The sequence below is a fragment of the Miniopterus natalensis genome, chromosome 6 (assembly GCF_054644295.1).
Source record: "Miniopterus natalensis isolate mMinNat1 chromosome 6, mMinNat1.hap1, whole genome shotgun sequence".
NCBI classification, from domain to species: Eukaryota; Metazoa; Chordata; class Mammalia; order Chiroptera; family Miniopteridae; genus Miniopterus; species Miniopterus natalensis.
In genome coordinates this window covers 46,581,739-46,597,700 of record NC_142086.1, presented here as the reverse complement: position 1 = coordinate 46,597,700, position 15,962 = coordinate 46,581,739, and the positions used below count along the sequence as shown (strand labels likewise).

At 35.7% G+C, this 15,962-nt stretch overlaps 1 protein-coding gene across 1 annotated transcript in view; it reads left to right on the top strand.

Annotated features, from left to right (window-relative positions):
* OSBPL11 (oxysterol binding protein like 11) overlaps positions 1–15,962 on the top strand; it is a 70,810-nt gene that overhangs the window by 38,784 nt on the left and 16,064 nt on the right. Inside the window, exons 6-9 of the mRNA XM_016199956.2 lie at positions 2,507–2,708; positions 7,238–7,383; positions 12,506–12,646; positions 13,751–14,249. Of these exons, the coding sequence (XP_016055442.2) occupies positions 2,507–2,708; positions 7,238–7,383; positions 12,506–12,646; positions 13,751–14,249 (988 nt within the window). The remainder of the gene's footprint in view (positions 1–2,506; positions 2,709–7,237; positions 7,384–12,505; positions 12,647–13,750; positions 14,250–15,962) is intronic.

Below are 15,962 nucleotides of genomic sequence, written 5' to 3'. Positions count from 1 at the left end.
TTAGCTTATAGTATAGAAAAGTGCAACAATTATAAGTGTACATCTTGATGTAATTCCTATGTAATCACATTGTGGATCAAGAAATGAAATATTACTAGCACCTTAGAGGACCCTCTCATGCCTCTCTATCACTATACTCTTCCTTACTGTCCTGACTTCTAACACCATAGATTTATTTTGCCTATTTTTGAAATTTCTAAAGCTGGAATTAAATGATCTGTACTCCTTTGGGTATAGCTTCTTTTCAGTCAACATGTTTAAGATTTATTATGTTGAGTGTAGCAGTTTTTTTCTTTTCTTTGCTGTACAGTATTTATTGTATGAATATATCTTAATTTTATTTATCTATTCCAGTTTTGATGGACACTTGAGTTGATAAACATATATATGCATATCTGTCTGTTGCATAATTGTTCAATAATGGATTGCATTTATTTAGCTCTGTAAACTTAACTCTAGTAGATACTGCCAACTGTTTTCCAAAGTGGTTGTAGTTATTCATAAGGTTGGATTATTGGAAGTTAGTTTCAAAATTTATATGCGTGTGTATAGATACTTTTATACCTATACTTTTCATTAAAAATCTTTTTCTCATAAGGGTGAATGTTTGATCCAGTACTTTGACATATGTTTTCAGGGGCTGTTTCATGTGTGACACACTTGATTTACATAGTAGGATCATTTTGCATTTCTTTCACTAGCCCTCTGATGTACTTTATTAAAAATTATCTGGAGCAGAGGCTCTGAAAGTGACAAGTATCTCTCCACTATAGAGTTTTTATGTGAATTAAAATAGTGTCAAAAGGATGGGTAATCTAAGAACCTTCTGCTCACAATTGAAAGTAATTAAGCATAATAAATTCAATTTTATTTTTAAACATTGGGTTGCTTATCTGTCATTATTATTCCATTGGTGCTGTTAGAAAAAGTGGGCAGAGCTCTGTTAATGAAAAGAACCTGGATCTCTGAAAATATTAGAAAGAATTTTATTTGGGCTTATCTGAGGACTATGGCCCAAGAGCAGACCTTCAAGAAACCTTAAAGAAGTGCTCTAACTTTGGAAAATTGGGGGGTACAGGCAGAGGAGTAAGAAAAGTACTTCTGATGTGTTAGAAGTTTCAGTTAGGGTGCATACAGTTCAGTGATTAATAGTTTTACATCAAACAAAAAGAATGTGTAAGGAAGATAAGGTTGGGTTATTGTTTGTGCCCCCTGGTGTCAGAGAGTCTGGGCATAGGGTCTGGAGATAATGAAACTGCTGTGAAACTCCTTGAGGTGAATTTTTACCAGGATGTTGAAAGAATAGGTACTGCCCAGCCAGGCGTGGCTCAGCAGTTGAGCATTGACCTATGATCCAGGAGATTGCCATTTGATTCCTGGTCAGGGCACATGCCTGGGTTGCAGGCTCAATCCCCAGTTAGGGGCATGCAGGAGGCAGCCGATCAATGACTCTCATCATTGATGTTTCTGTCTCTCTCCCTCTCCCTTCCTCTCTCTGAAATCAATAAAGATATACTTTAAACAAAAAAAGAAAGAAAGAACAGGTACTGTTTTCTAGTCATTGAACAGTACAGTACAGGGGTTGGCAAAAGTAGGTTTACAGTTTATATGGAAAAAGACATGCAGGTTATGATTATTACAATAACTTTTTTAACTCAAAAGAATGTCACAGTGGCACAGTGCATTTAGGTACAACTTCCTAAATGCTCGAATTGTCGGCCTTCATTATTTACACATTCTTGTAGTCTACTTGCTATACTCAAGCACACTTTGGCACAGAATTCTTTATTGTTTTAATTTCCTGACATGCTAAACCTACTTTTGCCCACCCCCTGTATATAGGCCATATATATATGACTATCCCCCACGGTTTGCCTTAGGAGGAACCTAAATAGGCTCATTATTCTTCCTTGGTTACTGATTTAGTCAGAGGAGCTTAGTCACCCTTTCTTTTCCTCAGCTCCTGATCAAAGCAGAGTGTATTAAATTCTTTTAACCTGAAAAGCTTATATTCAGTGTTTGCTCCAAAGTCAGACTAATAGGATCAGAAAGTTAGATTAGGAAAGAGGAAGCAGGTAAACCATCATATTCTTAATGTAGGTTCAAATTGAACCTGAACAGGGGTGCTGAGAAGAAAGTGGTTGACAGCCCAGATTGGAAATTAATTTTACTTTGGAATGAAATATTTACTGCTGCTATTAAAGATGACCTGAAGTGGAATGTTCTTTTGATGGCTTATGTAAATTTGTGCTGTTAATAAAAGGTTTGTCAGGGCTTTTGAGCTTTGTTGCTTCCAAAGGAAAAGTGCAGCTGACAGAGGTCACCATCTTTTGCTCAGTTGATAAGCACTATTGGAGGCTCATTAATTGAGACTAGCCAAACAAACCTAAAATAGATGTCTAAGCTTAATATAGCTTAAAAGTGGCTCAGCAGCTGAATATAGTCATTGAAATGGCAACTGTATGTATAGTATATACAGAAATCACAGAACTATTGTTTTCCTTAGATGATGTCTCATGCTGAAGGACAACAAAGAGACTTGATTAGACGAATTGAATGCCTTCCTGCTTCTGGCCATCTTAGCTCCTTGGACCAGGATCTCTTAATGCTCAAAGCTACTTCCATGGCAACTATGAACTGCTTAAATGACTGCTTCCATATTCTCCAGTTGCAGCATGCTTCACATCAGAAGGGCTCATTGCCTTCAGGTAAGTTATAGATTAAAGGTAGGACTTAACATTAAGGGCCAAAACCTGGAAAGGACTGCATTTGTTGTCATTCTAACTTCAGAAAATCTTAATTAAAAACAAACAAACAAACGAAATAGACGACCAATGAGCCTCTTTTAACGATCACTCTAATGTTATAGAATGTCTTTTTTATTGTGCCCTTTTTTGAATCTAAAATGACTTGTGGTCTAATATCATTGAATATCTCTTTAGAGACCTCAAACTCATATCAAAAACTCAACTCAAAACTCACATCTCCTGTATTTCTGTTAAAATTGGTGATATCACTGTTCATCCAGTTGACCAAAGTAGAAACATTGGAATTCTTTCTTTTCTTTTCTTTTTTTTTAAATACCTTTATTGATTTCAGAGAGATGAAGGGAGAGGGAGAGAGATAGAAACATCAATGATTAGAGTCATTAATTGGCTGCTTCCTGCACGCCCCCTATTGGGGCTTGAGCCCGCATCCCAGACATGTGCCCTGACCAGGAATCGAACTGTGGTCTCCTGGATCATAGATTGATGCTCAACCACTGAGCCATGCTGTCCGGGCACATTGGGGTTATTTTTTGAGTTTTGGTTCAGTCCACTATTCATTGTTTCCATGTTGAGATACATATTAAAGTTTATAAGTCACCTTTTAGTTTGAAAAATAAGGTACACATCAAGTATTGGAGAGCACCTATTTGTTGAAATTAATTTACTGGGAAAAAGAATGTTATTGCATGGGAGAACAAAAAATAAGTTTTTTTACTAAATGAGATGAGTGAATTCAACACGTTGTTGTTTTTATTGAGATATAATTGACATATAACATTGTGTGAATTTAAGGTATACATGTTGATTTGTTACATAAATATTGCAACATATAGATACATATATATGATTACCACTAAAACATCAGCTAACACCTTAGTCATGTCACAGAATTCTCATTTCTTTTTGTGGTGAGAACATTTAGGATCTAGTCTCAGCAACTTCGATGTATATAAATATAGTATTGTTGACTATAATCACTATGCCATGCAATTAAATCTCTGGAACTTGTTCATCTTCTAGTTGCAAGTTTGTACCCTATAACAACATCTCTGTAATCCCCCTGCCGCATCACATTTTATTAACAGCAATAACTTAGTATTTCACAACAACTCGTTGTTTTATCCAACTTACTCCCCTTACTTGTGAAAGAAAGGTATTTTAGAAAGATACTGAGTCTCTGCTCAGGAAAGTATACCATAGTCAGGTATAGACCCTATCACATGTTCCTAAATTCAATATTTCAAGATACCAAACTGTTTCTAATGTCAATTGTAGGTATAGGTCAGGGCAATATTATAAAGTCCAATAAACTATGTATAGTCCCCTTAAGAAACTCATTGTCCACTTGGGGACAAGATGTAAATACTTCACTGTAATATATAAAGTGCCCCTTAAATGGGAACAAGGTACTGTGGGAGAATATATAAATGGACTATTCTGATTTAAAAAAAAAGGTCTGGGAAAGGCACAGAAGAGCTACAAAAACCAAATCTCTTAAGGGTAGGTGGGGGAGGGGAGCGGGCATTCCAAAGTGACAGAAGAGCCTAAATTGTGAGCTATGAACATGATCTGCTGCCTTGGAATTCTAAGAAGTCTGATATAAATTTTCTCCTATTATAGAGCAACACACACATTTTAAGGAACTTATAAGCTGCCATACAATTGAAAGAGAAACAAAAATTATGCATTATTTTGTCAACTAGAAACTTCTGTTAATATGTTAGTACATTCCCCGCCAGTTTTTTCTCTTTTTCTTTTTAGTTTTTGTTTGTTTCATCCCATTGTTATTAGAAAATATATGTTTGTATTTTACATTTTTCAATGTGTGATATGCTTTTGGTAAATGTAAATTGTATTGACTGCATTATATTCTTTTGAGGGATAGATGTACTTTGGTTTACTTAACTATTCCCTGTGTTGAATATTGGATGAGTTACCCTGAATAATGAAATTTGGGTTAATTCTAGTTTGGTAATATGAAAATGAAACAATTTGTTTCCAGCTTATGCTACTTAATTTTTTAAAAGTACATCAAGTAGTATAATGCTAGATACTAGATGCTTAAAAAAACTTGATTAATTAAATCTATATAGTTTTAAAATTTTTTAGAGGTTCATTTGTGTAGTTTAAATTAATGCAGTCTTATTTTTAAATGATTGCTTCGTGATTAATAAAGCATGCACAATATAAGTTTACTTTTTTAATGAAAAAAGTGAAACACTGTAAACTTCGTAGAAGTGTTTGAAGTAAAAATTCTTCTCCCACATCAGCACAGATTTCTGTTTATTTGGGGGAATATATTGACTAATACTGGTATTTCTCACTATAAATTGCTATGTTTTTCAAATTATGTCTGTAGAAATTTATCCTTAAGTCATTTGAAAATGAAAATATAACTGGAAAGGAAAACTGAATTATCTTCCCACTCAAATGTTATTATGACACAGAAATGAAATCTAATTTCAAATTAGTGTTTAGTCACATAAGGTCTTAGTGTATGTTATCCAAAGACTCAGAAATGATCATTGATTTAGAGGGATCCCGAGACCAAATGATTGGTTTGATAAAGGGCTTTGTTAATCAGTTGATTAATCTCTTAAAACAGATCTATTAAAGTTAGTGTTTGTGTGCTTCATTTTAATTTTAGAAGTAAAGAAATCTATTTTTTAAAAAATATGTTTTTATCAGTTGTTAGAGAGAGGAAGGGAGAGGGGGAGAGAGCCCGGTCAGGCGTGGCTCAGCAGTTGAGCATCGACCTAGGATCCAGGAGATTGTGATTCGATTCTCGGTCAGGGCACATGCCTGGGTTGCGGGCTCGATCCCCAGTCAGGGGCGTGCAGGAGGCAACTGATGAATGACTCTCTCATTGTTGATGTTTCAACTCTCTCTCTCCCTTCCTTTCTCTGAAATCAATAAAGATATATTTAAAAAAAAAAAAAAGAAGGGGAGAGAGATAAAAACATCCATGAGAGAGAAACATCAATCAGCTTCTTCCTGCATGCCCCCACCCGGGACTGAGCCTGCAACCCGGGCATGTGCCCTGACCAGGAATGGAACTGGTGACCTCCGCATGCACGATCTGCCATTCAACTAACTGAACCACACCGGCTGGGCTTTTTTATTCTTTTTTTTCTATTTTTAAAGAAGTAAAGAAATCTAGATATTGATATTAAAAATAAACACTTTAAGGTAGGACCAAAGTTTTCATTTCTTTGGAATTTTGAGAGGCCCCATGCCCTGGCCTGCATGCTCAGTGGTTAGAGCGTCAGCCACACACCAAAGGGTCACAGGTTTGATTCCTGGTCAAGGGCATGTACCTGGGTTGCAGGTTCAATCCCCGGCCCTGGTCGGGGTGCATACGAGAGGCAACCAATTGATGTGTCTCACATCGATGTTTCTCTCTCTCCCCGTCCCCCCCCTTCCACTCTCTCTAAAAATCAATGGAAAAAATGTATTTGGGTAAGGATTAACCAAAAAAAAAAAAAAGAGGCCCCTTGAATTTACTCAGGACATTGCCCCAGTCATGAACTTCCCCAGTGCCAGGTGAAACTGAACTGAATGGTAAGGCAAGATGCTCTGGTAGCCTGGTAACTTTGTAATTTATTTTTCTAAGGAATTCTGGGGTTTTGTTATAGACCCAGTAAATTCTATACTGTTTAAAATTTCTGCCTGGTAGACTGAGCGTCCCTTATTGTAGCACTCTATAACCAAGCTTCTGTGAAACCTAGATCAGCCTCTGAAATCAAATGGAACATTTTCCATTATTGATTAGGCATAGAATCCACTTTGTTAAACTAGTTGAGGGTAATAAGAGACATTTGAGTCATTAATTGAGAAGATGACAGGCCTGTAAATGTGACTACTGTCTTTCACTGGGTCAGCTATTATTTATTCAGTAGAAGAGCCTTTCAGTTTAAAAGTACGTGGAGCTTTTGTATATGATTGAAAAAAAGAATGGACATGTATTTACAATTCTTAAATTAGATCAAGGTAGCTATATTGCTTGGTTAGAGACTTGCTACTGAGAATAAGATTCAACCCAAATCGAAGCAAATTTTACTGTTTTGGTTTCAGGCTTCTGTTATTGTGACTCCCTAAAGCCCGTTTGCATACTTTGTGATCATTAGAGGGGCAGGGTTCATAGGGAAAGGACAACAAATCAGCTGTTAGGGTGGGGATATGCTTTGTGATCCTCAGATTTGCCCAAGAAGTGAGTTCAGTTCTATTCAGGGTTGATTCTTTTAAACGGTGATATCTGATTTCAAGTTGCAAGTTGCTCTTTTGTAAAACACCCAATCATGGTTCGCATGCTAATGAGCTACATATGGCTCTTTTGGCAGAGTCTCTTAACAGGTTGAATTGCTTTTAGTCTTGTAGGCTCAAAACAAAATTGTTTAATAAAATCCACATCTGCTGAACTTTCCAGATTATGAGCAAGTTTCAGCGAAAGTTTTCTCTTACTTCATCAGGATCGACAATCGAATGGTTAGAACCAAAGATACCTTTATCAAACCACTACAAAAATGGAGCTGACCAGCCCTTTGCAGCTGAGCAGAGTAAGCCAGTGGCAGTCCCAGAAGAGCAGTGTGTTGCAGAATCTGGACTATTAGCAAGGGTAAGGTATTGTGAAGATATGGTTTTGGTATAAAAATTAGAAATCACTGAAGAGGGTCAGTTCTCTGTTCATTGTAAGGGCATGCAAGTCAGCTTAACAGCAGACCAACATTCTTGCAGACTCTATCAGCATTGACTTTGGAAGAAGTCCGTTATATAAAACTTATACATATTGTGTTTTCTAGGTTAAATTATGTGCCCTTTTCAGTTTTGGTTTACTTTTGCTTGATAAAAATGTACTTAAAGATTGAAACTGCATGTTTTTCTTTTTCTAGAAAATAGCTTATCTAAGATTATTTGCATATTTATTTTTTACTATTCTTACTATAACATTATTTACTAGATGTTAGTATTATGTTCACAGGTTTAAAAGTTTACTGTTAAGTCTTCTTGATAGTAAGCACTTTACCAAACCAAATTTAAAAGTGTTATTCTACTTAAAATAGCACACAGTCTTAGGGTTTTGTATTTTTATAAAGTTATTGGTTATTTCATATTTCTCAGAAGCTAGAGTGTTTTATTCTATTTATAGTTTCACCACTGTAGCAAATCACATTGGGTTTTTTGCCTTTTGGGTTCACATTTGTTATTTTTATGGTTATCATAGAGATAGTTTTATCTTAATCTCTTTTTACTTGATATTTCTCATAAGCACTTTTTCTATGTTATTCTGGCCTATATAATTAAAGTTTTAAAGGTTGAAATAGGCTACTGAATATCCAGGTTGTTTATTTTTTGTTATTATAGTAGCACTCTATGAGCTTGTCTACTGTTTTTTCCCCCCTCCTTTTTATTTGGATTATATTTTTAGGTTATGTTTCCGAGAATTCTTGAGGCAAGAGTAATGCATAGTTTATGGTTATTTGTATTTTAGCAAATTACGTCTTAAAAGAAATATATGACCCAGGGACTTCTGGTGCCCTGACCCATGTGTCTCAGTTAGTTGAGCATCATACCATGCACCAAAGGGTCGCCGGTTTGATCCCTGGTCAAGGTGCATTTGGGAGGCAACCAATCAATGTTTCTCTCTCACATTGATGTTTCTCCTTCTCCCTTCCTCTCTCTAAAATCAAGAAAAACACATTTAAGAAAATAAAATAAAGCTGGCAAAGGCCTTGACTTAATGGACAGGCAATGGTGACAGAGTGGGCAGGGAGAAGAAAACGTATGTAATGCTTTTTTTCCCTACTGCTTTTTGACTAGGTCATTTGTGGAGTCAATCAGTTAGTAAATATTTATTAAGCTATGTAATATATGACAAGTCCAATGTTAAGAATTAGAGGAGAAACAAAAATAGAAGACAATTCTTTTACTGAAGAGACTTAGTGTCTGCTTAGAATCATGACACATATACACTGAAAAAATGAGGTGATAATGTGAAGCAGTATTTTTCTTCTTGATATTGTTTAGACTTGGGATGTGGGAATTCAGAGAAAGAAATGTACTGGGTAGAGTGAATAAGAAAAGCTTTGGAAAGAAATTGGGATTAGAATTTGGCTTTGAAAAGAGACAAGATTTGAAGAGGAGTAATGAAGAAATCTCAAGATGGGGGAGTAACACAAGCAGGGATACTGAGGCATGTGTACTTAGAGTGATAATCCCTGGAGCATTGCTCCATAGACTACAGTGTAAACTGCCTCAGAGGAACATAAAAATCATGCAGAAGAATTTAGTCTTAATGTGACAGATAATAATGTCATGAGCATGGGGAGGGATGGGTTATGTTTAACAAGAGTGGTATATATGACTTGGAATTAGAGTGTAGATAGGAGCTATAGAAGTAAAAATGCAGAAAAATGAACAGGTAATACGGACTTCAAATAAAAATCAGTTGGACCTATGATTTACTGGATATGAGGTTGGATCAAAGATAATTCCAAGTTTTTGAGCCTAAATGACAAAGTAAAATTGTGGTGCCAGTCACAAAGCTAGGAAAATTAGGAAGAAAGAGCATTTTGAGAAAAAGGGTTTAGTATGATTTATGAAGATGGTTGGATTTTATGTGAGAATAGGATAAATGATTTTAAATCATTTACAATTTGTGTAAAAAGCAATAGGAAATGATGGAACTAAAGCTTTGGAGAGAGATTTCTACTTGCGGTGTAATTTGCAAGCAAAAAATTATAAACTGTAGGTTATATACTCCATATTTATTCTTCTAAATGAGAATACAAAGTGTGCTGGAGGTCAGGGTAGAGGCATATGTTGGAGATGGGACACGGGAGGAGGAGACGATTGCTATACTATTTTCAAATCTTTTGAAATGGTGAGTAGACCAAGTATATCACATAGTATAAGTAGAAAAAATAAACGCGTATTTTATTAAATTACAAGACATTAGACGTCATTGAAACATACCATAATAGAACATGAATTTAAAAAAATTTTACATAGGTCCCTTTTTGAAATAGGAGTGTTAATGCAAGCTGGAGATATATAGTAGTGGAGATTTTGTGCCAGGTGATGGAGGAAATAAAACCCACTAAGGCAAGAATGAAGCCCATGGCTCTGTCGTGCCCAAGTCAGAGATCAGAAGGACAGAAAATGGGGGTTTCCCTTGCCATGCAATCTCCAAATTGTATGAATTCGTAGAAACTCAACAGCTCTTATTCTACTGTATTTGCTAACCATTCTGGGTTTGTAGGGATTTCATACATTTGCACATGTTTATTTGAATTTTGGTAATGCTTTTTTTTTTTTTTTTTAACCTTAAATTTTTTTTTTTAAGAAAGGCATGATGACCTGTAAGAAGAGGTATTTTGAAAAGAAAGGAGAGCTTCCAAATTCTTTCATTCACACCAGGTTTTAGAATCAGTATTTGTTAATAGAATTTCTTTTTTTCTGTTCTAATAAGTGAGTTAACTATTTTTATAAATGCAATAAAAACTGTATTATTTTCAACAGTTTTCTACCAGATTATGTTTTATTTCTTTAATATTATTTTCATTAGAAGAAACTTCAAGGTAAAGTTTGTCTTGTATAATAATGTTAAGGTTACATTTGCTTATTAACCTGTGTCCTAGTTTATGACCCCAGTATGGTGGTACCTATTCAGAGGGTTAGAGAACATTATTTAATTAAGACCTGTTAGGTTGGGGTTTTTTTCCAACATTTCTCAAATGAGTAATTATTATATTTGGTATCCATACATAGAGAGGGGGATGATCAACTTTTCCCATTTGATGATGAGTAAACATTGACAAGTTTACTTAAACTATATTGTGCAACTGATTCAGGATAGTAAACAGGAAATACTTCCTTACACTTCCTAGTCATTGAAAGGGGGAAGTGAGAAAGCCTTTGGAGTTTCTCCTCAAGGTCATAAAAACAGAAGTGATTCTGATTTATATAAACAATAGTGTCTGTTTGGTTTTAACATGAGGAAATGAACTAGACCATTAGTGGATTTGTCAGAATTTGAGTACATACAGATTTCCTTGGTAGAGGGGAGAGGGAAAGGGAGAAAAAGGCAGAAAGCTGGCCAGAAACCCATTATCCTTTAACTCTGTCACTGTGTTTCATATTTCGTTGTATTTTGAGAGAGCATTAAGTTCTTGGTGTTGTGCCTGATTAGGATTGGTTTTCTTTGCCTAGCTACATAGAACAGATTGGCTTCTTGTTTGATAGGATTTGGTTATGGGAAGAGAAAATCAAAGGCAGAGACATCTTTAAAAAGGAAAATTATTGCCCAGCTGGGCGTGGCTCAGCGGTTGAACATCAACCTAGGATCCAGGAGATCGCGGTTCGATTCTCAGTCAGGGCACATGCCCGGGTTGCGGGCTCGATCCCCAGTGAGGGGCGTGCAGGAGGCAGGTGATGAATGACTCTCTCATCGTTGATGTTTCAACTCTCTCTCTCTCTCTCTCCCGTCCTCTCTGAAATCAATACAGATATATTTAAAAAATAAAATAAAAAAGAAAATTATTTCCTTTTTTAAATCCTCATAACTTAAAATCTAATGCAGTACCAAAGACAGTATATGTACATGGAGCTGTCTTGCATAGAGGTAGTAAGAAGAGGTACTGTGAGAGAGAGGGGACATTGCCCCAGGTAAACATAGAAAGCGACACCTGATAAGGTTCTTCAGAATCTTGGCATTTGAAACAGTTATTTGTTGTTTAAATAGAAATAGAAATTAAGTTTCTCTTAACCAATTATTTCAAGCTCAGACCTTATTGAGATGAAAGTAAACTTGCAGTTTTCCAAGGGGTTTTTGATTGATTGACTGACTGACTGACTGACTGATTGGTTGATTGATTGAAGAGCTGGGCAAAGAACTTCTTGTGGCATTAGATGGCATGAGGGCCCTGGCTGGTGTGGCTCAGTTGCTTGGAGCGTTGCCTGGTACCCCAAAAGGTGGCAGGTTTGATTCCAGGTCAAAGCACATAACTAGGTTGTGGGTTTGATCCCTGGTTGGGGTGCATAAGAAAGGCAACTGATTGATGTTTCCCTCCCTCGCTCCCTCGCTCCCTCGCTCCCTCGCTCCCTCGCTCCCTCCCTCCCTCGCTCCCTCGCTCCCTCCCTCCCTCCCTCCCCCCTCTCCCTCTTCCTCTCTCCTTCTAAGATCAATTTAAAAAAAAGATGGCATGAGAAACTGCAGCGTTTCCATACCTGCACCTAGAATCCTCTTCAACCGCAGGTCCTGACAACTCCAAGAATGAATGAGTAATATAGATTACGGTAGTTAAATTTGATATGCATAGTCACTTTTAAATTGTACTTTTATAGTTTTAGCTAAAAATAGGACAGATACTTGTCTCAAAATATTTAAACTTAAATTATAGATAGCGGTGGTCTTCCCAGGCGGGTGGTGAGAAACCTACAAAGCCTGAGATTCAGAAGTGACATTTGTCACTCTTTTTGAAAATTCCTACTTTTACAAAATATATGTATTTTTATATGATATATATGGCAAAACCTAAAAAAGTTCAGCGTCAGTGATAATGGATTCATTGAAGGGAATCTATTCCATGACCAGGTGATGGAAGTTACATTTTTAGAAAGTTTTTGCCTGTTCTCAGATTCATTTAGGCCCAATATAAATGCCTTCAAGTCTGATGTTTATACTTTTTTCTTAATGGATATTAATAAGCATTTGTAACAATAGACTTGTTTTGCATCAGGAACCTGAAGAAATAAATGCAGATGATGAGGTGGAGGATACTTGTGACAATAAGGAGGATGACCTGGGAGCTGTGGAAGAGCAACGCAGTGTTATCTTACATCTCTTGTCGCAGCTCAAGCTGGGCATGGATTTAACAAGAGTAAGTAACGGAATAAACTGCCTGTGAAGATCATTGGGTCAGGACTGTAGCTGCTATACCTTTAATCATTAATGTTGTCAGGGCCTTTTAGTCTTTATGAGTTGGTTTCTTAGTCTCTTGATCAGCATTTCTTATTTAAAAAAAATGCCAGCAGGAAGTTGCATAGCTGATGAAGACCTATAGTCTTCTTATTCTGTACAAAATTAAAGGAGTCCATTGGTAGAGAGAACTGTAAAATCTAAAGAAAAGGATGTGTAATCCCACAAAACCATGAAAGGCATTAATATTTCTACTTAACTCTTACTTCCCATGTTGGATAGTACATTTTGGATATTATCCATAACAGATTTACCAGAAAGTAAATATGTTTTGGCTATGTGAGCATAGGTATCTTTGGAACTACTCAACTCTCCCTTTGTGGTATGAAAGTAGCCATAGATAAATATGTTGGATTGGGCATGGCCATGTTTCAACAAAACTTTATTTAAAAAAGCAGGATGCCACATTTGGCCCAAGGGCCAGGTTTCAGACTATGTGAGAATTAACTAGCTGGTGGGAATCCTTTCACAATATATGTGTATATCAAATCACCAACAATGTATACTTCAAATATCTCTATTTGGGAAGGTTTTTGTTTCCTTTTAAGCATGCTTTTTAAGAAATCATTTTAAAAAATTTTATTTATGTAGTTGGTAAAACATATGCTTACTTATTTATTTATTTTTTTAATCCTCAGCCAAGATATTTTTCCATTCCTTTTCAGAGAGAGAGGAAGGGAGGAAGAGAGAGAGAGAGAGAGAGAAACATCAATGTGAGAGAGACATTGATTGGTTGCCTCCCACACACTGGGGATTCAGCCTGCAACCAAGGTACATTCCCTTGGCCAGAATCACATGCAGGGCCCTTCAGTCTGAGGGTCGACACTCTAACCACTCAGCCAAACCGGCTAAGGCAACCGATGCTTATTTTTTAATGAGACCAAGTACTTTTCTTTTGTGACTTTGTTTTTAATACCCATCTAGGCTGAAATGTTTTCTGAGACATAAGAATAGTTGTCTATGTTGGATTAAAATTTCTCTCTTTATTTTGTTGTTATTGTTTCAGGTGGTGCTTCCTACATTTATCCTAGAGAAACGTTCCTTGCTGGAAATGTATGCAGACTTTATGTCTCATCCCGATCTATTTATAGCCATCACTAATGGAGCCACACCTGAGGACAGAATGATTCGTTTTGTTGAGTACTACCTTACCTCATTTCATGAAGGCCGTAAGGGCGCCATTGCTAAGAAACCATACAATCCTATCATTGGAGAAACATTTCACTGTTCCTGGAAGGTGCCAAAAAGTGAGGTAGCATGCAGTGTTACTAGCAACTCCTCCACTCAGGCAGTCACAAATCATGCTCCTCTATCAGAGGAGACTTTGAGCCAGGTGGGACCAGACTGTTACACAGTCAGATTTGTTGCTGAGCAGGTTTCCCATCATCCTCCAGTATCAGGATTTTATGCAGAATGTGCAGAGAGGAAGATGTGTATAAATGCGCATGTCTGGACTAAGAGCAAATTCTTAGGCATGTCGATAGGCGTGACTATGGTTGGAGAAGGTAAGTAGAAAAATTGTTCTCTAATTTTTAATATCAAATTATAATCTTAAAATTTGGGAATCTAGATAAATATTAATTATAAATTTGAAATGTTATGTGTACTACTTTTCCCCTCTCCTCTAGTTCCTAGAATGTTCCACAGTGTTGGTGGGATGACGGAATGCATCTATGGGAAAATACAAATTCTCTTTTTACATGATTTTTTCCTGACCTTAAATATAAAATATTTTCATTGTAGAAAATTTGGAAAACTTAGAAGAGTATCAAGGATAAAATAAAAGCATCTCTAATCCTTCCATCCAGAGATGGATAAATTTAGCTAATGTTTTGTATTTTTTCTGTGTGTATATGTTCATACTTTTATTTTGGTTTTATAAAATTAGGAGTAATTCTCTCCATATAGTTTTCTGTCCTGCTTTTTTTTTTTGCACTAAATATTAATTTTCCCATGTCACTGATAATACTTAAAAACATGTTTTCATCATTATAAAAAGCACTCAAATATCTTGCAGGTAAATCTACATAGTTTATATTTATTGTAAATATATTCATATTTGTAAGGAGATATTCATAGACTATTTAAAAATACATTGCCAAACTTTAATTCTACTTCAGCAAAAGATTATGAAAAATAATTTAAGGAAAACAGTGTTTTTTTATCCAAGAATACACTCTCAAAAGAATTTTGATTAACCAAAAGAAAAAGAAAAAACCTCGATAGAAATCATTGCAGAGTTAATGCAAATACAGGGCAGGACAAAAGTAGGTTTACAGCTGTTTGTATGGAAAATAATATAATAATAATACTACAAAAATAAACTCTTTTGCATACTCACAATTGTAAACCTACTTTGGCCCCACCCGGTATAATGGCAGAAAAAGACTACCATTTTAATGTTAAAGGAACACTATCGTGCATAGAATAATTTGTTCTGAATGTAAACTTAACAGTGCAAGCGTGACATAATTAAGCCTATGACTCTAACATTTTGAGATTATGTTATTGTTGCTGTGAAGAAAATATTTTATCCCCCTTTTCAATTTTCCCTACAGTATTTTTAACATCTGTTGTGATATGAGTCTTACCAATTTCAAGGTAATGTTTTGAATTAATCAAAAGTTAAAAAAAAAAGTTTTATAACATTAGAAAATATTTTATTAGTTTAAAAATAAAGTTTGCCATCTTCAGATACAAGTTTTTAACATTAGCCCTGAGCTCTTCATAAATCAATTTATTTATTTTATAGATAAAAATACTGAAGTCTAGGTGATGGGATGTGTCTTGGGTCATACAGGTTAAGAAAGGCATAGCCAGAAGGAGGCATAGAACCTCATTCTTTGGCACACTGTCCCCGAGGACAGTTACTCTTATCAGCTCATATAACAGAAGGAATCTGGTAATGATAGCCTCTCCCACTCCAAGAAAGGAAATACCTCAAGAAATTAGGAAAAGCATTAATAACCATGAATTAATCATGGAGGAGGTATATAATAGTTAATTTTTGTTAAGTCCTAATTATATATTCATAAATTGCCTTTTAGAAATTAAATTCTTATTGGTTACCCTCAAAAGAAAGTAAATTAAATCATGGAATGGACTTATGACAATTAATTTTGCTCCTATTTGCAGCCGTGTTTTTTATTTAATAGTTGAGGAAAACTGTTTAATTATTAGATAAATAAGAGTTTAGAATTCTTTGAATCTCAGTTGTT